This window comes from Clavelina lepadiformis, chromosome 4 (assembly GCF_947623445.1).
Source record: "Clavelina lepadiformis chromosome 4, kaClaLepa1.1, whole genome shotgun sequence".
Classification (NCBI taxonomy): domain Eukaryota; kingdom Metazoa; phylum Chordata; class Ascidiacea; order Aplousobranchia; family Clavelinidae; genus Clavelina; species Clavelina lepadiformis.
In genome coordinates this window covers 15,733,748-15,760,588 of record NC_135243.1, presented here as the reverse complement: position 1 = coordinate 15,760,588, position 26,841 = coordinate 15,733,748, and the positions used below count along the sequence as shown (strand labels likewise).

The 26,841-nt window shown below is 34.4% G+C and overlaps 2 protein-coding genes and 1 long non-coding RNA gene across 6 annotated transcripts in view; 1 reads left to right on the top strand and 2 right to left on the bottom strand.

Moving 5' to 3' along the window:
* Nucleotides 1–4,830, bottom strand: part of LOC143452917 (coiled-coil domain-containing protein 148-like) — a 31,687-nt gene extending 26,857 nt beyond the window's left edge. Inside the window, exons 1-3 of one of the 2 annotated variants that reach the window (XM_076954059.1) lie at nucleotides 4,671–4,830; nucleotides 2,039–2,107; nucleotides 561–626 (exon numbers count right to left, since the gene is read on the bottom strand). In XM_076954059.1, the coding sequence (XP_076810174.1) occupies nucleotides 561–626; nucleotides 2,039–2,107; nucleotides 4,671–4,763 (228 nt within the window). In that variant the 5' untranslated portion in view covers nucleotides 4,764–4,830. Of the gene's footprint in view, nucleotides 1–560; nucleotides 627–2,038; nucleotides 2,108–4,326; nucleotides 4,513–4,670 lie in introns of those variants that run through there. The other variant, XM_076954060.1, reaches the window with a different exon arrangement.
* Nucleotides 4,831–14,100: 9,270 nt separating this feature from the next.
* Nucleotides 14,101–26,841, top strand: part of LOC143453496 (unconventional myosin-X-like) — a 30,100-nt gene continuing 17,359 nt past the window's right edge. Inside the window, exons 1-17 of one of the 3 annotated variants that reach the window (XM_076954847.1) lie at nucleotides 16,962–17,288; nucleotides 17,495–17,614; nucleotides 17,764–17,894; nucleotides 19,276–19,380; nucleotides 19,828–19,986; nucleotides 20,384–20,571; nucleotides 21,175–21,264; nucleotides 21,361–21,536; nucleotides 21,720–21,733; nucleotides 21,841–21,925; nucleotides 22,465–22,568; nucleotides 22,816–22,945; nucleotides 23,445–23,477; nucleotides 25,377–25,495; nucleotides 25,611–25,757; nucleotides 25,904–26,004; nucleotides 26,602–26,761. In XM_076954847.1, coding sequence (XP_076810962.1) covers nucleotides 17,868–17,894; nucleotides 19,276–19,380; nucleotides 19,828–19,986; nucleotides 20,384–20,571; nucleotides 21,175–21,264; nucleotides 21,361–21,536; nucleotides 21,720–21,733; nucleotides 21,841–21,925; nucleotides 22,465–22,568; nucleotides 22,816–22,945; nucleotides 23,445–23,477; nucleotides 25,377–25,495; nucleotides 25,611–25,757; nucleotides 25,904–26,004; nucleotides 26,602–26,761 — 1,638 coding nt within the window. In that variant the 5' untranslated portion in view covers nucleotides 16,962–17,288; nucleotides 17,495–17,614; nucleotides 17,764–17,867. Of the gene's footprint in view, nucleotides 14,121–16,961; nucleotides 17,289–17,494; nucleotides 17,615–17,763; nucleotides 17,895–19,275; nucleotides 19,381–19,827; nucleotides 19,987–20,383; nucleotides 20,572–21,174; nucleotides 21,265–21,360; nucleotides 21,537–21,719; nucleotides 21,734–21,840; nucleotides 21,926–22,464; nucleotides 22,569–22,815; nucleotides 22,946–23,444; nucleotides 23,478–25,376; nucleotides 25,496–25,610; nucleotides 25,758–25,903; nucleotides 26,005–26,601; nucleotides 26,762–26,841 lie in introns of those variants that run through there. The other 2 variants (XM_076954848.1, XM_076954849.1) reach the window with 2 other exon arrangements.
* LOC143453497 (uncharacterized) lies at nucleotides 15,958–16,697 on the bottom strand. Its single transcript, XR_013115209.1, has 2 exons — nucleotides 16,422–16,697; nucleotides 15,958–16,209 (listed from the first exon to the last, which is right to left on the bottom strand). It is a non-coding gene; the product is annotated as an uncharacterized LOC143453497 (long non-coding RNA).

Below are 26,841 nucleotides of genomic sequence, written 5' to 3'. Positions count from 1 at the left end.
GTAGGCTACGATACTTTTTTCACAGCGCTTATATGGAAGTAAGTACGCATTGTATGCCGCTAACAGTAAGTCACAATCTATCTTACTTAAGGAAAAACAGGCAGGTTAGCTCCTAGGTTTTTCTTTTTAGACTACCATTATGTGAAAATTAGTCAAAGCAAAGCAATCAAAACTTCAATGATTTATCAATTGCAAAGCGCCTTCACAGTGTTTTCTTATGCCGAGCAAACGAGTGCCGGGCAAAAAATTTTAACGTTTCCGTGTGCATGATTGCTTTTTGATAAACTAGCACCGCTCCCATAATCACTTGCCACAAATGATCGTGCTCAGCTTTGCCTAAAGCATAATATAATGACCTTAAATTCATATTTCACAAAAGTACGGTCAATTTAACCTAAAATGTCAGCGTCAAAGTACATGGCTATCAGCATTCATGGACAGACAAAATAATGATATGTCCGTTATGTCAAACTACACATTTTATCAGCATTTCTAAACGTAATTGCTCGAACCAAAAGCCGTTGAAAACCATCGTACACAATTGCCACTACATAGCTCACCTTTTGATGTTGTCTTAACAAGCTTTGATCACGTCGTTTGACATCAAATGTTCTTACATCTTTCATCTGTAAATTTAAAACTTTGTTTCAGATATTTTTATGCATAGGCGTGGAAGGGGTATTGGAAAAAGAGTTTCCCAATACTGGTGAAAACGCTTATCTAAAAGTAGCATTTCCCAAGAGTGTGCTAAACAAAACTATATTGCTTTTAAATGATAAATCCAAAAGACTGGCATGGGAATTTATTAGTCCATTAACAGTTTATTTACGTATCAGACCACCATATAACTCACTCCCAACAATGTTTGTTACCCAATTTAGCATAGTGTGGGCAGTGGCAATGGGTCAAAATATTCATGTATTGTATTTAAGTGCAGCACATATCAGCACATTTTACTGTGGCCAAAACTTGCGGATATTATTTCAGCAGGTTCTAGCAGACTGACATGTCAAATAAACAGTTATCTAACCCCAATGTCATGACTAATGGCATTTTGAGTTGGCCAATGAAATTAGAACACAATGCCGTTGGCAAAAGTATTAACTTTGAAAAAATTGCCGTTTTAACTTGCTGCGATTATGCCACACATCCTTTTGTATTTCATTGATTTACATTCAATGTCACAACAGCTTGTGTTAAATTTTCAATTGCGGTCAATCGTACAATGATTGGTGTGTTTGGATAATAAATGTAATTGGTTCCTTAAATTCTTATGGTGAATTTGAGCAACTTTGAGTTCTAGGCCAATAAAGCTATGTGACGATATGCATGAATACTGGGAACAGCCCCTTCTGAAAAATCAGGCACTTATACGGAGTCAACAGCTCAATCGAGTCAACAGAAAAAAATCAACCAAAATCATGTCAGCATAATTGTGCCAAATGTAAAGCTGTTCAGATGGCATGGATGAGTATGAAACCTCGCAAAAACAAATTGCCTGCAAAATTTCTGAACCATTAATAAACAAATGGTACTATGAACATTTCAAGCTGTCAGGGAAAGTTGTGTTGTTTCTGTGTTTAGATGTAAAATTGCTAAGCTTCTTTACTTTTACACTTTATAACCCAAGCAGTGTGTTAGAAAATTTAAGCAATCAATTTCTTTAAACTGACTAGCTGGCTAGAAAATTGGGAGTTAAGGTTAGTACTTTTCAACACCAAACACACAGTACTATCACAGAATAGCACTAAATTTCTATATGCAATAGTGCACGAAAAAATATCTTGCACTTGTTTTTGTGCATTACTCAGCATTGAAATAAAAATTAATAAAACTAAGATACTGCTACCTATTTTAGTATAAAAACCAGTACTAAAACATAAAATTATACAGTAGCGCAGCAGTAGTTACCATAAGATACTGAGATAATACAGCAACCTTCAGAACCTCATCTTAAACGACATAAAATTTCTATTTAAAACTGTTTGTCTTAATTTTGCAACGGTCTCTAAAATTAACAACCAAATAACCAACATACCTTTTTAAGTGAACGCTGAGCTTCCAGTTTATGCTTAAGTGTTTGAAGTTTTAAAGCAGAGTAATCCTCCTGCATATACAATGATCCACATCATAAAGCTTAATCAAAAATCTATATCCAAGTCATAATTATAGTTAAATATATATATATATATATAACTACATCGTGACTGTAGTTTCAGATAATTATCAAATCAACCTTCTTCAAAGCATAGGTGGTTGAATTGAATATTATTTAGAAATATATGCACTATAAAAAACTGCTCAGTTCGAGAGCTGTAGTTTATAACGTTGTGAAAAAAATCCACAGACAACCATGGATTGAAAGTTTAAATATTGAAAAAGCATTGACTGAGGCGGGAAATTGTGGCTTGCTATCAGAAGAACAAAAAATGCACAACACAAGGTATATCATGTCGAAGATATATATTAAAAATGAATTTTGACTGTGTGACATACCGGTGGCCCAACTAGCACTTGAGTGATCTTTCATTAAAGTGGAGGCGTGTGACACAGCAATTTCAACGAAAACTTTTAATATCGTGTTAAGAATAGTGTAACAAAAACATTTCAGTTAGAATTATTGTAGGAAACTCTCGCAGTTCCAATGACAAGATAACAATTACAGTGTAGTCATAGGCGCCAAACTCTAATAATTTCAGGGTGTGCAACCAAACTAAAGTATGCTAAAGATTTTTATCTTCTTTTTTTCGAACTTTGTGGCTACTGCATAACTAGTGCATTAACTACGAGCTGTGCATATGTCGCACCCTGAGCCATGTGCCCGAAGTTCTATATGAAAAATGCCTTTACATCTCATACACCATGTTTTTGAATACTAGCTGATCGCAAAATATGCCTCCTTAAAAACCCAACCATGAAGGTTGTTGCTGTAGAAATATGGTATCCTAAAACAGCTTCCAATTTACTGGCTTAAAGTTTGTTTTCTGTTAACTGGTCACTTATTCAGCGGTTTCTATAAGTAGCCCATATTTAATAAGTAAAAGTATAAGTAACTACATAATAGGTTAATAACATCATACGCAAATAAGTAACATTAAAAACGCAAGTACATTAAGGTAATCAAGTTTACACTTTGAGTAAGAACCGTTGCTGAATGAATAACCAAAGAACTCGTAACCAATTTTACGCTGGTTTCAAATTAGGAATTAAAGATTTTTTCTCTCTGCTTCCTTTGCTCTCTTTTTCTGGTTCTTTCTTTTTTCCTCACGCGGCTTTATTTCTTCGTTTTGACTGACAGCCAAAGAGAATTTTAGTTTGGCAAGACGATTTAATTTTAACGCTACGTGGGACCTTTGGTAGTAATATAAATTGTGTAAAACAATAGAAAAATGCCAAGATTGTGTTCATTACACGTACACCACAACATCAGACATTTAAACAGCTAGGCCTTGACGTAACAATAGACTATAGGAAGATGAAAGACAAGTGTATATCAGTAGTTTTTTCAGTGTTTAGGTTTTTCTTTCACAAGAACACATCTCAAGTTATCTAGGCGTCCATTTGAGATAACAAATCTTGGCATAAGTCCATTGTTTTCCGATTGTACTACGTAATGTTAGAGCGTAAATGGCATGTTAACCATGACATGATACAAAACCATGGTTGAAAAGTGTACCAATATAATCAATATCATTGTGCACCAATAACAATGGTAACTTTGTGAATGTACCATTCCCAGTGCTAGAGGCTGGCATTGGAAAAATATGTTTTGGAACTTTATACTTGCGTGTTACATAAGCTAGGTTATTGATCGCACATTCTAGTCATGCCGGACCTTCGGTTGCAAATATTATCTTGTGTATCAGATTTTCAACAACAAGAGAAGCCTCTGACTAAGTTATTATACATATCAACAGAGCTAGGCAACTACTCTTTTAAAAAGAGCGCCGCTCTTGTCTTCATTCTTCTATAAAGAAAAGATTGCACTTGATTTATTGATCATGCACCCGTTCTTTTAAGCAATTACAAATTATTTTCACTTTTGCGAATTTTCAAACACCAATGGCATTTGTATGTTGCAAATTTAAATTGTAAAGGTGTGTCTAATTGCAACTGTAATTGCTTATCATTATTTCTTGTAAATTTTATATAAAATTTTATGGAACCACATGCTGAAAAATTTTGTTTTAGCCACACCTGCCATACATGGTTAATAAATGAGTATTACGAACCTTCTAGAATTGTAGATTTATAATTATTATTATTATGATATTTACACATGTTAACATAACCATTTAACATCAGTTCTGTGAATGCTCAACTTACCAGTGTTTTAGCTGAGTTGCTAAATTCAATTTACATAGAGGATACCAGCTTCTTTTGTTATTTTTTTTTCAGTAACAACATCATTTGTTATCTATGAGATGACAGAGCGCTTTGTTGAGTGTGTGCAGTGAATAATTTTGTATATGTGGCGGAAAACTCATTTATATGGCAACAGGTTCTATAACTGTTTGGAAAGAATGATGCAATTTACGTGTCTAAACGTTAAACAGTATGAAGTTAATTGATTTTGTTTGCATAATGGTGAATGCTGCATTATTCGAATTTAGCTTTTAAAACCTAAAAACTATGTCAGTATCCGTTTGTATATCCAATACCATACATACCTTTTTATAAGAGCCACCTCTCAATACTTGCACAGTTTGTGTCTTCAACTGAATCTTTTTAGTTGGTACTAGGGCATTGGTCGTATTATCCATACTTAAGCGTTTTACAACAATTTCAAGAAATAATTAAATAACTTAACCTCTTCATTAATTGGGAAGGATGTTAGGAAAACTACTTACAGTTTTTCATTACTAAGACCATACATCATAACATCAAAAGAATGTCAGTTGAAAAAGTATAGAATCATTTTTTATGAATATATTTGGGGATGGGAATCAACTGTGTGAGTGTGCTCTTGCCATACCAGTCTACAGAATTTGGCATAGGCTTACTCAATAGTGCTGTTCATTAGTTTCAGAGCGGCATATGTGTTATTTTGAACTTAATGATTTGGATAAAATATCTGTGAACTCAATTTTCAGTTGATTTAAAGACTGAATAAGTGAAACTGTGTACATTTTGGGTCTAGTATACAATTGCACAACCATGGGATTTCATTGTATATTACACACCTGCTACTCAAATTGTGACGTTACCTGGTTGTGCACATGTATACCTGACCAGACCCTATATTTCTGTGTATCCGTGCACCTAAGTGCGCACTTTCGTTGTGCCTGACCATTTTTGTGCATTGCAGTTGTCATTCTTGGTTGTTTGGCACATCCAAGATCTTGCTGAAAACGGTTATAGTCTGCAACCTGGCTACCATTCTCTGCAGTCTGGGCATAGGTTATGAATTCATGTACCTTGTAAAGAAAAAATAATGAAAACATGTTTCCTAGTAGGCCTACTTATTTTTCAGTGGTTTGAATCTTCTACATACTATGGACATGCTCAATATCATGTCTAAAGACGTAGTCAGTAAAGCATGTGACGTGAAATGCTTAAAAGTTCAGGAGTTTGCATGGTATCTGAGGCGCATGTAATAAAAGCAAATCAGTTCATATTTATTGCTAGTCTATTATATAAACTTTGCTTGAAATGCAGGGAAAAATTACCGATGTGTGTAATGCAGTGCAGATAGTTCTTCCACACAAACGTTTGAATTTTTTACATCACATGCTATGCCAGTATGCTGACCACATAAAATGATTTCATGCAAAACAAAACCAATGTTTAGGATTCGAAGTACTGTAAATGAAAATTAGGAGACCTTTTTTTCAATATGTTTTCTTTATTGTGTAAAGAAATTCATGTGCAACTCACTTGAGTGAAATCGTTGCAAGCTGACAGGCGGTATACAGAACGTTTGCAATTTAAAAAAGAATCATAGTGGGTCAACAATTTCTATTTTAAATATAGGCCTAGGCTATAGGCGAGTGAAAAAATCTTGTCACCCAAAACAAGATGGCGCCGTAATTCGGAAAGGGTCTATCCTGCCAAGAAATACGTTACAGATCGTGTTTTTAGAGTTTATAAAGACAAATAATTAGCCTAAGTTATAGCCTAGGTCAACAAGAAACTGTGAAAAAAGCCTCGAGCGTAATATTTTTCTGGGTAAATAGTGGCAGTCTAAAATAATCTGCATTTTTAACATTTCAAGAGCATTAAGTTGGATTTAAAGCGCCACAATTTGCATTCCTCTTCCTGAGTTTGAGTAGCAAGAAATAGCCAAGCTTGTTTTTCGTTTTTTTTATTGTTATTTGTAGGCTTACCATAATTTTGTGGCTTAAAAGCGGGACGCTTTCGACATATGACGTCACAATAACATTTTTATCGAATACAATGAAATAAATAACAAACAAGATCACGAATTCTTCTTCAAGAAGTACCGGTACGCTACACAGCAAAAACAATAATAAGAACATGCTAATGTTTTTGTATGGCTTCTATGCGGTATGCCTATGCTGGCTGACTGAATGCCAAACCGGGACGTTCGGCCGACCGATCGGGACGCCGGGACAAGACGTTAAAAAGGGGGACTGTCCCGGCTAAAACGGGACGTATGGTAAGCCTAGTTATTTGCATGTTGGGTTTAGTGGCCGTGCTAACCATTGATACTGTGACGATTACGTCACGAATCACGAGTTGTTTTCCAAGATGTTTGAAATTTAATTTAGAATCCCGTAATTCAGTTGTTGACCAAATTTGCGTTTTCCTTAATGACGTCAGATAATTTCCTCGCTTGAACTGGTGTGTCACATATAAATACTGATGTAATGTTTTCAATCTTTCCTTTTTACGTGATCGATTTCACCGGTTACTACAGCGCTGTGTAACATTCAGTAAGCTTTGCCCGAAGGTGAAAACCTTTGTGTTATAATAAATAAAATGGGAACTTTATAAGTTAGTAATTTGTATAGACAGAATCAAGCAAATAACAGCATAGTCACGCAAATTTGAGAAATGAGAACTCATCAATCGAAGCAGAAGTAAAACAAGTCACCAACCATCAATCGTCCTCGCTCATATACAAACAATTACCGCCAGCATATGCGGTCTTTATGACAGATATGTTCCCTGTGTAATACCTCACACGAGTAGTGCACAATCGAATTATTAAATGTCATAATACCTAGTATTGCACATTGCACCATTGCCATTGCACAACAAACAGATGGTTGCTATGGAAAATCAAACCCACTATAAGCCATAGAAATAAAATAAACATCATATAATCAATTAATCATAGATTAAATTATTATTAATTTATTAGTAACATCACGAGTACACATAGACACAGGCTATGCCAAAGGTGGGCAAACTGCGGCTGGCCGACATGTTTTTTGTTGCTCTTCTAGCTGAATAGTAATATCCATTATTGCTCATTATCCATGCATCGTTTACCGTATTTGTATTGACACTATTCATTTTGCGGCTGGCTTGTGTTTGTAGCTTTCCACAAATGACTCTTTCATTGAACAAATTTCTCCACCCCTGGGCTATGCTATATTTACATACATTACATTGTGAATTAATATCTATGGTGTAACTTGTAAAATATAAGATCTCCATACTACTGCCTTCGTGCTTTGTGACAGTGGAGCTTAAGTGCTTAGATGAACTTTTGAATTAAACAAGTGGAAACTTGATGATCAAAGAGATAGGTCTGATATGTAGCAAAACGAAAAGCCATTAAGCCGCACAGTCATGCCACATGGTACTCTCTCCTTGATGTTTCGGACTTATCTGCGCATTCTTTGCATTTAATTTTTATTGGCGTGCTATATAAATGGATAATTTAACTTTAAATTATTGGGAGAAAACATGTCGATTCGGTGGTCGATTGGTTGGAGTGCTAAACTCGCAATAAAGCGGCCCCAGTTCCGTGTTGGATACCCAGTGACTCTACAGTTGTAATGCCCGGGGATAAGGCATTACGACGGTTAGTCCTGTGCAGTGATCTTGATGGACAATTCCAATTTCGGGCAGTAAGCTATAAAATATCAAAGATAAAACAAATACAAAACGTGTCACAATCAGAACATGCAGAAATGCTAACCTCATTAACCGGGGCTCTATCAATGAGAATTCATCGCCGTGCTTAAATCGTGCAAAGACTCTCCTAAGTCCAATGAGAATGATTGTTATACCATGCCTTGTGTAGAAACACAGGTAGCCTATTAGGCCTACTTGACGCGGAGAGAATTCTTTAAATAGCGTCAGTGTGTACCTTCCTGTCCAAAAACAAAACAGCCTACGACACAACAATATTTTCGGAAACAGAACGTGGTTCCCCTGCTGGTGCCTTATGTTATACAGGGCCGTGTAGAGCGCATTGTAGGCCTGTGCCCGAAAGTAAATTTGGGCCACTGTAAAAATCAGGTAAGGTCGTAAATCCTAAATATATTAACTTATTCATAAACGGCTGGCTGCCACCACTGTAAACTTATTCAGCATAAATTTTAGTCACAACGCGCATATTCCGGCACAAGTTCAAATCAGACAAAAGGTCGAAAGGTCTCACCAATCATGTTCCCTGTATGGCTTGTTTTTGGCGCAGGCAATTTGACAATCAATTACGTATTGAATTTGCTGTTGGTTGTAATGCAGTAGTTATGTGCGATAAATGGTTTTCAGATTTCTTTTCTCTGTTGTTCTACGTCACACACATATAGGCCTATAGCATTTTTGGTGTAAATGACGTACTTGATTATGCTAGCTAAGATTCTGTACCAGGCTTTAGCATTTTTTCTCAGATCAGTCTCAGCGTAATTACGCCAATTATATCAACGAGTTGTTATGACCAGCTTCCGATGAAAAAATGCTGAGAAATGCTTAACGAGTATTGCTGTAGCGCATGTACATGTACTCGTATACTTGTACATATTGTCAGTGTATTCGTTATTATTATTGTTATTATTATTATTCTATGATAAATTTCTGAGTACATCCACCAACAGTCTACTTGCTTTACAGTGTAAACAAATCTATAGTTATCAAGACTTCTGCAAGCAATACTTATCAATAAAACCATTGGAAGAAAAATACCAGAGTGCTATTAATATCAGTCGGACATAAGACGCAACCAGAACTCAAATGAAAGTTGACGCTGACAAGCGTATCCACAATCAATATGATTGTGATATATTTCAATATTTGAAGTATTCTGAGTTATCGCTTCAAAATCTGCACATACTACAAATGGAACTAGTAATTGTTTACAATAGTTTATAAATCTAACAAAACTATTTTCCTTTGGCATTTCTATTGCTTATTTTCCGTTAATAATAATATAATTCAATATGTTCTTTTGTAGCGGACTGGGTGGTATTTTTTAAAACCATTACATCATTTCTTGCAAACGTGTTTTCTAGTTATTGATTAAAGTTTATGAATTTGTTTTTAGATAAACACTTCGACTGTCGTTTGATATTTGGAAACTTGCTCTGAATAGCTTCGTGTGAACACACCTGTTAGTACGTTCCAAGGTTGTTTTCCAGCATCTATGTTGATATGAAGTCTTTATTGGAAATGCTCGCTTCTTAAATTTAACACCGATTAATTATCTATTATGTCTCAATCTGTCAGCTTTAGCTAAATGCATCTCACATTGTGAAAATATTGTTTCGCTCGTAGCACCTGCTACGACTCACAGCATTTTTCTTGTCGAACATTTTAACTCCCATCGCTTTCACGTTTTATAAGCTCGCACTTCTAGCAGAGATCGGAGATCGAGATTTAGTCGAGGGAATCATCGAGATAGAAAGCGTGATCTGTGTGAATCAACAAACCAGATGTATGAGATAGTCATGGTGATTGCAACTCTTGTATTAGACATCTTATAAGCAGTAGTATTATTTATGTTCTTAGTTATTTGTAATATCAAGAAAGTGTACAGCACCTACGATAAAAACCTTTTCTTGTAAGCTATTTCTGTTGTAATATTAAAACATTTCGGCTGGCAAAAGGTTAGAGTATTCTAACCGCACGCAACAATAGAGTCAGATAATTTAACAGGTAAATTAAGTTAAGCTAGGCCTACTCATAAGTTAAAGTGCTTTTCATTTTAAGAATTTCTTCTGTACAAAAACATTGTAAGCAATATCTACAGAATTGTTTTTTCTTTTATGATTCTTTTGACAAAAAAAAAATCTGTTAAAGTTTTTTATAAAAACATAATATTTTTCTATTAATAAGAACTCAAGGTATTTTGTAGTATCTGCTTTATCTGAAATATAAATAGGATAAACGTCTTTATCTTCACAAGAAAATACATTAACACTAATATTATTTTGTTTTTCAATTATTGGTATATGCTTAATTTTTACTGGAAACTATATATTATCATATTTTAATAAATCAATAAATTTTTTATAACGACTAATTCTTTCAGAATTGCGTCTGGAAAATATCTCTCCATATCATATGTATCACCCATATCACATAAATACTACTTGTACGCTACGAATGTTAGACATACCATATCCTTCGTCCAGCAATGGCGGAACCATTTTCAAAGTGCGTGGGCCCATATATAGGATTGCGTCGAAGGGAGGCCTAAATTTGTAAAAGTTTGTTCTGAATTTTTTTGCCTCTGCTCACTTTATCCCAAACGCCAAAAGAGCTCGTTCAAAAATTAAACGACATTCTCCTTCACAAGTAACCCATTAGTGGTAATAGACGCAGTTTCGCGTCTAGGGCTATCATAGAAAAGACGTACTAGTTCTACCAATGGAAGTAACGGTGTAACGGAATTTAACTTCTTGCCAGGTTTCGAGTAGGTAGCCTGATGTTTTAACAGCCAGTCACCAAAGATGGATAGACTCAGAGGCGGGCAGTCGGTACTTTTAAAGTACCGTCGGTAACGGTACCGGTATTTGGCAAAAAATGCACCGACGGTTCCGATATTCGGTACTATTTGAAAAAAGTAGTTCGGTGCTTTGTCGGTACTCGGTACCGGACTTTTTGTTCAAAAGATGCTGCTGCAAATGCAATGTTTGCCGCTATTATGCACCGGTAAAGGTTATTCCAGGTCAAAACATATGTGGCGTTAATCGCTTGCAATTATACTTGACGTTTCTCGATTAAAAAAGATCAACAGTTGCTAAAATTCGTATTAAGGATTAAGTACCATGTATTTTTTTAAATGTACTCGTTAAAATTTAAAATAATCACTTGAAAAGTACCGAGTACAGGAAATGACTGAAATTTTTTGAAAAAAGTAATTCGGTACTTTTTTTCAAAAGTGTGACATTTGCAGGGATCGATCGGCCAACACGTGTTAGAAAATAAAACTGTATTGAACCCGTAACTTGACTTGATAAACATTACTGATTCGACTTGCTTTGGGAATCTAATTAAATGACTTGACTTGTCACTTCCAGTCACTAGTCAGTAGTCACTACAGCCATAGGTCCTCGTAGGCCCGTATCTATGGTCATTGCCAAAGCACTTCCAGGACAAACATACATAGAAACATTGTTTCTTTCGGAAAAAGCAGTTCATCCAAACAGCGCAAAAATCCATCGTTCTTTCTGGTTGAACGCCAAAAGTAGACTCACCTGCATTTTTGCAGCACAAAATCTAGTTTACAGTAACTGCTGTTAGAGAATCGGTTAATATTAACAACGGCAACTGTCGAAATCATCATCATATCACTGTGTCGATGGAGCAGGGCTAAGCTACTTACAGCCTCTTTTCGTCCATGCACATTGTTTCTCAACCTTGTTTTTGATGTACTAAATATGAAAAAACAGTATAAAATCATCTAAAGGTATAGGCTTACATGGTATTTACGGTTACTAGAGTCTAATCTTTTTTTCTAGGGCCGTACGCACAGTTCTCACTAAAGCAGAAAAAACTTGGTAGTGAGATTAGATACTAGAGCTAGTAGCATGAATTCGTATTCAGAGATCATACTAGTAAATTCACACTATAGTAGTTAAAGCATAAACTTTTGCTCAAATTTGCTAGTACGGTTTGGATCAACCTAGTAGTTCAACTAACTTATGCCAATAGCTGCCCTGATCTAGTTGGCACTATCCGGCGTCTTTTTCACAGACAAATTTAGACATATCATTTCTACTGGATATTTTCCCAAACCTTTTAAAAAGCTTTTCATATTTGAAATCCTATTAGTTACGTTTGGTGGTTGGTCAATTCAACTCAAGACAATTGAACCCAAATGATTCAACCAACGGTCGGTGTAAATCTGTGGCATCAATATTAGAAATTCTTAAGGTACCGTAATAATAAACAATATCAGTTTTTATCATGAAAACATTCAAATTGCTACCGTTAGTAATTACATAATTTAAACATTGAGAAATTCCCTATTTTCACATGAATTGTTTTAGTTAGTTAATTCAGTTTTACGGTATCTTACGTTACTACTGGTATAACTGTATTACCAGTATATTGGCGATTTGCAGATTCCATAAACGGTCCTATTATGGCATTCGGTTCATTAGGAACATTGTAATAAACTAATAATATGTAGTATACTGTAGACTCAGCGGAGAACGTTTTTAGATTGCAAACGGAGCAAGTGAACAAGTATTGCGTAACAATGACATGAAATCGTTCTCAAATATTTGTTGTGGGATATGCTTAAGGTATGTTCCAGTGATACATCTTATTATGTAACAGATATTATAACAGACCAGCAGAGCCAGACTAAAGCCAGAGGACGTGGAACAATGAAATGTAGAATGGGTTTGACACATGTTACGTCATTGCATTAACATGGTTTGTCTCGAAAAATTAAAAAAATTTCTGTACGAAGCAGAATCATTTTAAATGGCACTCAACGCACTTTTTCTGGCCAGCTGCTTTGTGCCACAAGGGAGTAAAAATACACTGAGATATTATACAAATTTTTTAACAAAGTAAAACTTTTGCTTTAATTTAACCTTTAGTTTTCCAAGTATTTAAATTGCATTGCATATATATTTGGTTTTAAAACATACTGGAGAATGTTACTTTTCTAAATTAAAACTAATCGAAAACAGACTGTTTAGGCTATACGTCGATGACTCCAGGAAGACTTGCTAAATTATCGTTTTTAGGGACACCCCACGACTTCAACTTTTTGGGACTAAAAGCGTGTTTACGTCTTCATTGCATTTCGTTCAGTGAATTTTCTTGTATGCTACTCCTTATCACCTAAAGTCATTCCAGTATTAAATACAGTGCTATGCAATTTCCATTCAAATTGTCATCTATAGCTATCATACAAGTTTTGTCAAATCAAAAGATAACACAAATATTTATGTAATTTGCACAATTTATGCTAGATCTCATTATAAAAATCAAATAGAACTATTGAGTTCATATGTGAGATTCATCTTTCCCATGTTAGATCTGGAACAACAAGTTAAAACTAACTTCATTACACGGTGAAGTTTATTTAATACAGTGCACATTCAAACGATATATTTGAAGTGTTTCTGACCTGGACACACGACCCTTTTTGAAAGCTTCATTGGAGTAGGCAAAAGATAGATTAGAATCCAACAGAATAGGCTATATTACCATTACAAGTTAAACTGATAATACTTAGTGATGTTAGACCTCAAATTGTAATTAAGAAAAAGAACGTATACCACAATCATGTTTGTACCGTAGAAGATTTCATCTTTTAGGTCGCTACAGAACACATATTTTCACTTACCCAGTATTTGTTTCATACACTCGCCAACCAACTGTTTAATTCGTTTGGTTTACGTAGCGCAAAAAGTGTTAAAATGTGAGTCGTTTAAGAAATTAGCTGTTAACCTATGCGGCATACTGCTAACCGCCATTTCCGATTATCCTTATGTTATAGAATTGTTCGCAGTGACGTGAGAACGGAAACGAGTCAAGCTGTTGCGTCAGCCCATGAAGTAAAAAGACCTGCTTTCTGAAGGCTGTTTCATACTGAAAACTTTCCATGGCTCTCGTTGCTGAATTTTGCATTTGTGAACCAAGGTGAAGGAAGTTTACTGACAACAGTTAATTTTTGCTCCAGCCCGAAGCAAATGGCATAAAATCGGCAGTGCAAGTTTATATCAGATTATATCAGTCAGGTCAAATTATACGGTTGAAAATGGAACTGATAGTGAATAGTTATATTGAGCGTTACTTTATTGCTTTACAAATACGTCATCACAACGTTCAGGAATTAATGTGTTATTAAGCACGATACTGCGACAAAATTAGATAGGTGGCTGGTGTTTTGACAGTCCACTCACTCCTCTATTTGATAAGCTTGTATACTGTAGTGTAGTATATTTAATACTTACAAGATAAATTTGAATGCTGATTTCTAAGGACATCCTTTCCGTAAAACAATTTTGCATGAAGACAAGATCTTAAAATATTTTAGTACAAAAGACTTTGGGAGCTAATACCGTCACCAGGCAAATTTTTGTTGTAATCTTGCTTTGCTGTTTTATCAGAAACGTTTTACGGAAAATGCAATAATTTATTCTATAAAAAACATATTCTATGGAAAAGCTCAAAAGGATGGCGAGTTTTGCTTGCATAAAATGGTTCAATTTTGACTTAAACTTTCTCTTGTTTAATGGCATTGTAGACTTTGTAGTCTTCAGTTTTACATTGTCTTGATTCCAAAATCAGTACATTGATTGAGCGACATTTTCACATAGGGTAATTCCCGAGAAAGTACGTGCTTTGCAGCAGGTCTTATCAAACTATGGGTCGCGACCCCATTTGGGATCGTGAAACGAATTCAACTTTTACAAAGTAAATTGTTTTTTTGTTAATTTGTTATTCATTTTACTGTTTCCATTACGCGGTTCTTTCATTACTTTACAGTTACTTTCGTGGATTGTATGCGTTTGTATAGTTTCGCCATAGACAAAATTACCACTTGAGATTTGGAATGGGACAGTTATTGTTCTAATATCTTTAACGTGTAGGCTACCCTTCAAGAGGCCGAAAATAAATTTCTTTTCTAAAAGGGTGTCGCAGAACAAAAAACTTTGAGAAACCCTGTTTTACAGCAGATGCCCGCAGTGTATACAGTACATGCATAAAACGTTAGTATTAACAAGTATACTCAAATCAATTAAACGCTACTAGAATTTCATGGCAACGCGTTTTATGACCCACTAAGATGTTCTAAGGACGGCTAAGTGTTGGAACGATTTACTGACAAACATAATTGTTGGGTTGACTACCACACAAAAGCTCTGAATATGCTTTGTCGTGCACATGTTGTTGGGATGCTTTACTTATAGCACATAGCGGATTCGTGACACTCAGTCGTTGCTTTTTATAGGCCTATTGTATCAGACGAACGTTTCCTGCCAACGGGCAAAGTTTTCTAGTGTTTCGAAGTCATTTGACGTGCGCTGCGCTGAGAGTAATGCAGGTTGTGCACAGATTTTCACTGTGTTATGCGATTAATATCAAATTAGTGATTGAATTTAGGTAGCCTATATTAACTGGACTTTTGTCTGAACTGTCAAAGCAACCCTTAAACGTTTCATCTATATCATTGTATTTGACTGTGTTAGATGACACATTAAAGCATGTTATTTGTACACTATTGTGTGAGAAAAAAGCGTGAATCACAGTTATGACGAGAAGGTCTTTGAAGCATAACATTGTAAGACGTGATGTACCTAAAGGAGAGATGAGTTGTCTGGAAATTTTGCTTGTTATTTTGTTGTTTCAGTTTTGCGGTTTCCGAGTGTTATATATCCACTACTTGTTTTAGTTTCACCCGTAGATTACGTTGTCGAGGATGTGACTGCTAAAGAGAAAAGGTAGTCTATGAAAATAGAATTTCCCTCACTCCAAATAGATTAAAGTTAGCTTGGACAGGAGAGATTATAGTCAACATAACAACTTTCAAGTAATGATTGAACATATAAAATTTAATATAAGCGTGCAATTTTCGCCAGTAAAGTAGATGATATCTTATGCCATTAACCAATATAATACTGAGAAGGTTAATCTGTAGCGACAGCACTTACATTGGTTAGCGTCAGTATTTAAATATGTAACGTTAGTGTTATTTGTGAAGTAATGGGTTTGCAGCTATCCGCCAGAAATATAACCACTGGAGAAGAGAAAAGTGTTATTGGTTTCACAAGAAAAACACGTACCTGTATGTTTAAACCAGCATCGTCCATTGAATCCCAACCCCTGTATCCAAAAAATGAGCATCAACTAATCCAAACCTAACCTTAATCTATTTTTTAAAAGGATTTTAAACTATAGGCCAAGTGCTAAAATACATTTAACGTTATGCTTATACCGGTGAAGACAAGAAAACCAACGCAGCACTAAAATCTGGGCAAAGATGTAAGCGAAATTGTAGAAACAAAATAAAAACAATAAAGTATTAAGAAAGTTACCATTTCGCCGAATGTTGATCACGCATCCCGTTGTTCAAGATAGACGGTTGGGTCAGGAGAATCGGCACGGAAAAAGTTGATATTAGCTGTGTAGAGTGTAATTTAAGATAGGTTTAGATTAGAAGGTAGTTTTAGGTTAGCGTTAAGTTGCTTTGTTTTAAAATTAAGCTGTGAAAAAATAACTTCAAACGTACGATTTGTTTCTGGTGAAATAGCGAAAACCGAGAATTAAACCGACATTGCTTTGAAAGGCTACATTGGCACGTAAATTTTTGACCCATAAGGCGTTGATGTAACTTGATTAATTTTGCTTTTTGTAGGCGAATGTATTTTTAAACCAAATTCTATGTATTTTAAAAACGATTTTAGGTTATTTTTATTCGTCGGTCTTTGGATTGGCGTTTACTTATACGTTCTTAGCTAATTTCTTCAAGACGGTGGTATTAGGATGCTATTAGCGTTATAGAATTATGCAGCTGCCATGGGAAGTCTAACCAAGTTTTCTGTTTTTCGTAAAGGCTGTTTAAAATTGACAAATTGTATTATCTGTGGGACAATTACTGTATAGTGTACACATACAGGAATATCACGTTTGCAAGACAGTTGTCATTTGAAGCGAATGTCAGGGCATGCGTATTTATTCGATATATCAGATTGTCTGGAGTAGTAACAATGTGAACTATATCTGGAGTAAAATATTCAGCTTTCGTTCTGATAACCTTTCTGCCAGTCGTTAACCTACTCTTTCCTGACCCTCTTCAACTGAAGTAAGCTACAGTCTACTCATTTTCGGAAATTAAAGATCCGTCCCAAGGCGACATTTCTCTTTTTTGTTTGAACTGTTGACTGAGTTGAAACGGATAGATGGTAATTTGTTGTAACTGCTGGTAAATTTGAAAACAAGCTGGTATTTATGTAACGACGTGTATTATATTCAGGCACATAGCTACATACATGGAAATGTTTTGTTTTACTTTAATTGTTTACCCTATTCTACACTATTCTGTGTGTAAATGTGAAGTATAACGGGGTATAATAAATGATGTGTAATACTGGGCCCTGTAATTCTGCAGGACATTTTCCTGAATGACTGGTGAAAAGGTATATCAAAGATTAGGAGAAAAATAGATAAGAAGAAAGAGAGAGGGAAGAGAGAGAAAGAAAGAGAATAGTTTTCTCGATCTTGTTCAAAGGTTAACACATTCGCGCTTAGCTTGTGCTTCGGTGGGCTGTACTGTTAATTTGATTTAGGTTGGCAGGTTGATGGTATTTTGCACATAACTGATACTTACATATCACATATTGCTTTCGTAGTATGCAGTAATTATTAATTTACAAACAGGTTTTCTTTACTGGTGAAGAGTGCATCTCCACTTAAACGATTATAAATAAAACGCGAGTGCTGTTTGCCCAGAAAAGGAGAAACTATTTTTCCTTATTTTCTTTATGGCAGAGTCGGACGTAACTGCCGTGGTAAGTTTTTATGGACTCCACGCTCCACTTGTTTCGGAAGTAATCCAGTATAGTATAAACATACAATCATTTTTTGTGAGGAACACTTTATGAGAAACTGTAGAGGCACCTTTCCGAAAAACTAAGAAACTCTTGTATCATTGTCGGATCGACAAAACTTTATACGTTTAAAATTTGCTATTTTTTTGATACCACGGAGGGTTTATATGCAATAAGCATAAAATTACGAAAAAGATTTAATAATAGGCCTATTTGATTTCGTTCAGAATTTTGCGTTTAGTTTCGTCTTTGTCGTTGTTATTAAACTGAAAGCGGTCTATAGACGGCATCAACTCAGTGGACTTTGTTTAATAAATGTCTTTTGTCGTCTTGTATGTGATGACCTTCAACACTGTAAGAAAACTTTACCGTAACAATTGTGCCATATGACGTGAAAGGAAATAGTGAAAAAGCATATTTGTGTTATATCAAAAAGTTTTATTAACTGAATAAAATGATAAAATAACTTTGGAAAACTTTTTAGTAGTTCTGTAATTGTCGCCCAAAAATTATTACAAAGTTGAAGGTCAGTTGACAGGTCGGCGAAGATTACGAAACCAAAGGCTGAGTAACTGGAAATAGAAGGTCCAACCCAAAGTTTCTTACAAAAATGGTTGTATGGTTGTGGTAATTACAATACAGCCTATATTGAAACGTATTCGATATTACCTCGTATGTTATATGTGTGCAATGTGCAGGCCAGTGTTACTGGGTTTCTGGCGGGTCTATCGGTCTTGTTCCATGTCCTTTAATGGCGCCTATTTTTGTATAACTCATTCATCCTCACGCTTCGATAAAGGAAGCATGTAGTAAATAGTAGGAACACAGAAGTTAAAAACTATTGTTCAGAAAATACGACTTTTTGTGCGTTTATCGATTATATTCCAACAGCGTCATAATTAAGCATCTGTTTGTGACCCCTCAAATTGCGTTCTGGTTTACATATAAAATTTCATTCTGCAGTACAGTGTATATATTTTAAGAATAACGTCACATGTCATAAGTACGTTCTTCTAACAAAATCTTGTGAAGCAGTTACTGTATTAATAACTCATCGTCACACAAGTCTAGCTTTCAATGAGAAAACGTTTTTTGATTGGGTTTTTGATTCCACACAACATTAACATGCGCTAGAATAAATGCGTTGAACATGATTATTATCTGCAAATAGTGTGACCAGGTCGATACATGTGTCCCGCTCTACAGGGCCTTGCCAATGTAATCATTAATTTTAACAAGATTTCTAAAATGTATCCGATCATCACTGTATTTCACTTTCGATCGCAATTTTGAGCACTTGTTAAAAAACTTTTAATTATATAAAAACGTGTTTGCTGATCAGGGCGCACGTGTGTGGCTCATCAACGGATCAGAAGATGACTGGCTACCTGCTGTTGTGGACCAGTGTGACGGTGTTGAAGTTGTTTATCGCACTGACTATGGCGAGGTAATCTAGCAAAATTAAAATACAGTTCAGTAAAATTTTGCAATTTGAAGAAGCCATGATATGTTGTCAATGCATATGAAAATGTTTTAATACCTTCCTGTATATATGGTATAGACATGTCCTGCACTTTCGAAGACCGGCGCTGATTTATAATCAGCCGTCTGATAATAAGATATACTGTTCCTTTTCTGGCTATTGGCCTCATAAAAGTTGCAACGTTCGCATTCATTAAGGGGGTTGTTCCCAATCGTTTTCGAAAACCAATCTTTTAGCGTAGCCGAAAATATTGTATTTCTCGAAATTAATACAATGGATAGAATCTTATATTAAGAGTGTTATAAGTTGTATCTATATGTTCCTTAATCCTGTATATTCCTTGAAAACGTTTGAAGAAATATTGTTAATACTGAATAATATCTGGTGACGAAGTAAGTAATTTTCTCAAAGGAACGGCGAATGTGGATTTCTGAGATAGATGCTGGCGTCGTGCGCTTGATGAACGATACACTGTCTGAAGGGATGGATGATATGGCAAAAATGGCAGAGCTTAATCAAGCCTCTATTCTCTGTAATTTGAACACCAGATACGGAAAAAATAGTATTTACGTAAGTCAGTTGAATAACTTTAAGACATTCGTATGGTTTCACAATATCGCATTCTTCCCACTGAGAAAATCTTTGCCCGACTTAAACTCGGCGATAATACCTCACCGCTCGACCCCCGACTACAGAGCTTGTCCTTGTGCAAGTTACCATGGATACACGTTTTTCGTTTTTCATTTTTTATTTGTTATATTTCCCGAGTTTAAAACTGTTCATCAAGACCACTGAACAGACGCAAACGTCGTTCGTGCATTGATCAAGGGTATTAAAATGACAAAGCAAATAGGAATTGAACGCAGTTTGCATTTTTACAAGCCAAATTCTGCGACCGAAATTAACCAAACCGACATTAATTAACGTGACCAGAATTCTTAAAAAGCAAATTGTTTTATTATGACAGACTTACATTGGATCAATCCTCATTTCTCTTAATCCATACAAACGTCTTCACGACCTTTATTCAGAAGAAACGCTCCACTCCTATACTAACAAAGATTTAGGCGAAGAGCCACCTCATGTGTTTGCAATTGCAAATGAATGTTATACATGCATGTGGAAAAGAGAAGAAAGTCAGTGTGTTCTTATCAGGTGAAATAAACAAATTATTTCCCCATAGTAAATAACTAATTTCACATCTTGCCTCATTATGCTGAAAGTCATTAGTCCCACATTTCAGCAGCTGCTTGCCTTAAAGTGGAACTGAAGTCATTTACAATCTACTTTTTGTTAAGTTTTTCATAAATTCACAGTGTTGGATGATTGACTAGTTAAGACACGTGTTTAAAATTTTACTTAAACAAATGTTATCTGTTTGTGCTTTATGTGGCCTTAACTTCTAGGTTTGGTGGTTATGCTAACCTGCCATCGTTATAGTACCGCTGTAGTTAACATTTTTCATCTTGTAAGCCTTAGCCCTTTGTCGCTTTATCCCACTTAATGATTGTTTGTGAGGTATTATTTTTTTTAACGTGCTATAACAAGGTTAGCACCATATGTTGTTTTACTTCCCACAGTCACTGGTGAAAAATAAACAATACTACTATCTTGAGTTAAGGCCACATAAAGCACATAAGATAACATAATTCGTTTGGATTATCGGAATCAGTGTATTTAATCATTTTCTTAAAATTAGGCTTATTTCATTGACTCGACGCTAAGTATAATTTGTTTACTGAATTGTTTACTTTTTAGTGGAGAAAGTGGAGCAGGTAAAACTGAAGCGACAAAATTTATTTTAAGTTACCTGTCAACAGTTAGCCAGCAATCCATGGGAAAAGAAGAGTACGTACAATTTTGCTTATTTTTATCCTATTTTACTATTGCTAAAAAGTTGGTGTTTTGAAATTTTTGCTTGTTCACCCATTAAATTTTACAAAGGACAATTCCAGCAAAAGGTCGTTCAATAGAGCAGTCTATTTTGGAGAGTGGGCCTTTGCTTGAGGCATTGGGAAATGCAAAAACAGTGTTTAACAATAATTCTAGTCGATTTGGAAAATTTGTGCAATTGTTATTTAATCACAGTGGCCAGATCAAAGGCGGCAGAATCACTGACTGTATCTTTTATTTTATAATATATATATAAATAAAATATAATTTAGTTAAAATAAATTTAATATATAATTTAATTGATGTAGTATGTTATGAACTTATGATACTATCTATTATAAAACAATATCAGAATTCTTTAGTACTGACTTCGTAAACAGTTGTTTGTCCTTAACAAACCCCAACCATAGATTTGTTAGAAAAGGTAAGTGTAAAGATATTAACATCCAATACAAACATGTCAAGAATTAGTGACGAAATCTGCATTTACAATATGCTTGTTTTGAAATAAAATTTTACTTGATTTTCTAGCATCGGGTAGTCAGACAAAATCCTGGAGAACGAAATTACCATGTATTTTACCAATTGCTTAATGGTGTACCTTGCAAAGACAAAGGTGTTTGTGTTGTTGCACTAAAAGAGTAATTCGTATAACTTTTTCATATTTGTAATGTATATATACTATGTATATAGTAGAATCTGCTTAATATGACCACCTTGGGACCAGACTACTTTGGTTATAATACCCAAATAATCACAGTAACCGAAACTGCTACAGTACCATTTAATCACACCCGGATTGATACAGTTAGGGTTAAATTGACAAAAAAAGCAGTAATTCATCATTTATTTCATTGACGTTAAATAGCAACATGAAAGTGAACGTAAGGAGATGAAATGACAATACACGTGGGCGTGGCATAATTTTCACTGTCAAGTTGACACAAAAAATTGATAAAAAAAAACTTGAAAAGATGGAAAAAGTGGTCATAATATTCGAAGAATGGTTGAAGTAAACAGAGAATTTTATATGGTAAAATTTAAGACCGTATCAAAATAGTCATATAAAGCATGTGGTCACGTTAAGCGGATTCTACTATAATGTCACTAATATTCCATTTCGCTTCAATGTAACTTAGGTTTTTTATATTACAGGCAAGCTTTTCTTAACTGAAGCAAAAGACTATCATTATTTGAACCAGTCTGGATGTGTGGCTGATCCATCTCTTAATGATGAGGAAGACTGGGAAGCATTTGAGGTTGCGTCATCACAATGTTTTATTGTTCTATTTGCAACTTACTTCTGAAAGTGATTGTCATCAAAAAAAATAAAACTGAAATTTGGATTTTTGAAGTTTGTTATGTTCCATAAATGGGTGCTTACATGAAATTACCCATGTATCTTTTACTAGTATTTTTGGGTTGCCTTTTCTTCAGTTATGAGCAAGTCTTGTTTATTGCCCATACCATATTTCTTAACTAAAGATTTATCTACATACTTTATAGAAAGCCTTAGCAGTTATTGGGTTTAAAGAGGGCCAAAGGATGGACATGCGTCTTGTTCTTGCTGGGATTCTTCAATTAGGAAATGTAGCATTTGCGAATGCTGGTGGAGCTCAAGTCGTTGACACTGATGGTAAGAATGTATTGTTAGAATTTTCCACATCAGGAGTTCTGGATATAAAAAATTCACACCTAAGTGATGGTACTTTTGGTTGATATATATTTTCTTTATTTTGTTTCTAAAAAGAAAGTTTAGTATACTTGAAGCAAAGCATTAATAAATATTTAAATATTTTTTGTTTTTTGTCAATTTATGCTTCTTTTCCATTGCCATTGCATTTTTCTATTGCAATTTTAGTTTTTTAGCCAGTGAATTATTTAGAAGTTTGAAATCAACCAATGTCAATAATTGTCTATATAAAATTTAATTCAACTCTATTAAACTTAGAGTTAGACATGATTATTAGTTTTGGTAATTTTTTTCATACTTGTTTGTTAATGTATAATAATTAATTATAATATACCTATAATAAACAATTTTGGGTGGATTATACCATAAGATTTTTTGTGTTTATCAATTATTACTCTGGGTATATAACATTCCATGTTCTTTTTTCACAAACTAATGCTAGACAAGGCCCTTGTTCCACTACAAATGATCCCAGGTATTAATTTGGTGTTCTGCTAGATTTTGCTGGTTGAGCAATTGCAGTTATCATGAAACTAATCGCATGCTTATTTATGGTTCATGAATAGCATTCGTGCATTTAGCAACTAGCTACTAATTTGCATTGAAATGTTTTGTAAATTACACAGATGTTCCTGTAAAAAATTGTGCATGCTACTATCCAGTGGTGGGATTCAAATATTTTAACATCTGGCTCTCTCACTAGCAGCATGCCATATTGACCCGGGGCCGATATGCACATAGACCTATATATACGCTTGTTAACAACCGGTTTACGGAGGTCATAAAAATTCCAAGAACCGGTTCGCACGAACTGGTGCAAATCGGCTGAATCCCACCATTTGCTACTATCTCAAAATGCAACATGTACCATATTTTTTTACTCACTTTGAAATTAATTTTATTGGTCTTTAAACTTTCATATGCATTATAAACAATGTAAAAATATTCTGTCGAAGTGGTTATGAACACCCATAAATAAATTACAACCAGCTTATCTTTTTGGTAGTATATTGCTAGTGTATGTATGTATTTCGTTTGAGCCAAATTTGTCATTTCAAAAGTAAAATCAAGTTTCAAATACAAAAACAATGTGTAACTGTATATATATATAAACTTTGATTTATTTTAAATTAAATAATTAAGTTTTTATTATGTAATGCCACGGTGTTGGCAAACTGTGATGCATGCCATGAAAATGCAAACCATGCAGTTATGTGTTTTTTAGTACTTGCTTGGTGGTAGCACTGGTAGGAAATCAGGTCCGAATTAATTGTGGTCATTACTTACTAATCTAGTGTTATAAATAAAAGTTCATTGCCTGCATGTAGTAATTTATTCAAGTAAGCAAAGTGTGTTGTATATTTGATTTGTCTGCATCTGGTAACACACCAGTCAACATTATCTTAAGCAAATTCTGGAACAAACAAGAAAATTGTAGAATTCCCACACCAAACACTAAAAAACGTTTTTTAACAGTTTTTTAAATATTTTTTCTAAAACATTTACCAAAATTTAAAAATTCTTAACTTTGGACCAACATACAATTTCAGCTTTAGCCTAGATCTACACAGCAAACACCATAACAATAGCAAACCATCACTAATTAATGTCACATGCGCACTGGACCGAAACTACCTGCACTTTTTATAAAATGATGTTCAGCATGCAACCTTTGTCACAATTGACATGTTGCCTTTTTTAAACTGCATAAAATCGTGTAACAGGTCCTTAATGGTTGCAAGCGATTTAACTTTTAACATTACTGTAGTTTACACCTTCATTGCAGTGTTTATTTGCTACGAAGTTGTTCATACCAGCTAAAACTGAAAGTTAAATTAACTGCAATTAGCTGGTAAATTTCTAACGTATTTTTAATCAGTACTCTGCATTTTAAATATCATCACACTGCTGTTGTGATTATTAATTACCTGCATCCTAATTAATTATAATGAATTTTTAAAATAAAATTTAAATAAATATAAGGTAGCATTCGACTGGTTAACTTTCATATACTTGACACAAGCATTAGCTTGCTTCATCAGGTGAAGTATGAAATGATAGTACATCTATGTACGTTCTAAATACACCTGATGTAGCAAGATAATAAATGCTTGTAAAAGTTTGTATCAAGTAAATAAAAGTTAACACCTGTAGTACTACCTTATACGCTGCTTTTTATATTATTATATACTGGGTTAAACACTTTCAGCCGCCATCAACTTTCAATAAACTTCTATTCACCCTTGTTTACTGTGGTAATTTTTTTATGCCTAACTGAAATTGTAAATCTTACCATTTTGCCTATTCTGCTTCATGATAATTATTGTAAGTGTTGCATATGCATGCTTGACTTATATTAATGTATGAATTGCAGTGATTGATCGTGCATCACAGCTTTTAGGAATTGAGGCTGAAAGACTGGAAGCAGTGATGAAGGAAAGGACTATGAAATTAAGAGGAGAGTTTATTACTTCACCTCAAAGCATTGATCAAGTAAATTCAGTACAGAAGTCCTGAAATACAACATGTGAAATACTAATAATAAACTTGTCAATGCTCATATAGTTCATGTTAAAATTTATTTTTCTTGCTGTAAAACATTACTAAGGCTTGTGATTCAAGAGACTCTCTTGCAATGGCTCTTTATTCCCAACTGTTTCGCTGGGTGATTTCCAAAATAAATCATCGAATCAAAGGTGCTGAAGACTTTCATTTCATTGGAATACTGGATATATTTGGATTTGAAAATTTTGAGGTTTATATAACCTGAATTCTTAAATACTGAACTTAAGCTTTTTTGGTGTGAAGTTTGTGCCTTGTCCACATTGTTGGTGTAATTAATTGCATTGTGTTAGATATGGAATTTATTATTTTAGCCAATACCAAGTTTTTCTACTGTAGGTAAATCGCTTTGAACAATTTTGCATAAACTTTGCCAATGAAAAACTTCAAGAGTTCTTTAATCGTCATATCTTCAGTTTGGAACAAATCGAGTACAATCGGTAAACAAAAAGCAATGATTATATAGCATGTTGAAGATTAACTAGTATTTTGCATTCATGCACAAGCTTTCGCAATCCTAGCTTGGTTTGTCACATATAAAAATGCTGAGCAAAATAGTTTCGAAGTAGCTTAGCTCAGTTTTGCTAGGTAATGTATTCAGTGAAGTTGTGACTGAATACAAAAAAGATGAATGTACCAGACTTTAGTTTAGTTAGTACTTTGAAATTATTACTGTAATTACAAATTATTACAAAATTACTAGTTAACATTAAAGGCGCCATCTAATTACTGCTAATTATGGAAATTAAAATAATTATGGAATATTATAATATATTATGGAAATTAATATAGGAAATTAAAATAATACTTTCACACCATATTTGTTGTTGGAACGAAGGATCTGTTACAATTACTTTGTTCAATTACTGCCACTGAAGCCAAAGGGTTGGCTTATTATTTATACCTGGATGCCTTTTCAATAAATATATTTTTGTATGTTTCTTTTTAACAGAAGTATTTTCTGCACGTTTTAACCGAATGGTATTGAACATAACTATAAACTAACATTATTTTTCTGCGTCAACGTTTTCTCTTAGCGAAGGAATTGATTGGTGTGAAGTGGAATGGGCAGATAACAGTGAATGCTTAGATTTAGTTGAGAAAAACCTTGGTCTGATATCACTTATCAATGAAGAGAGTAGATTTCCTAAAGGCACTGATACTTCACTGCTGCAGAAAATGCACAACCAACATGCGGTAATTTGTATTTGGTAAAGCTTTTATAGTTGATCACAAATTGCAGTAAGTTCAGTTGTATTTTTTCTGCTTAATTGAGC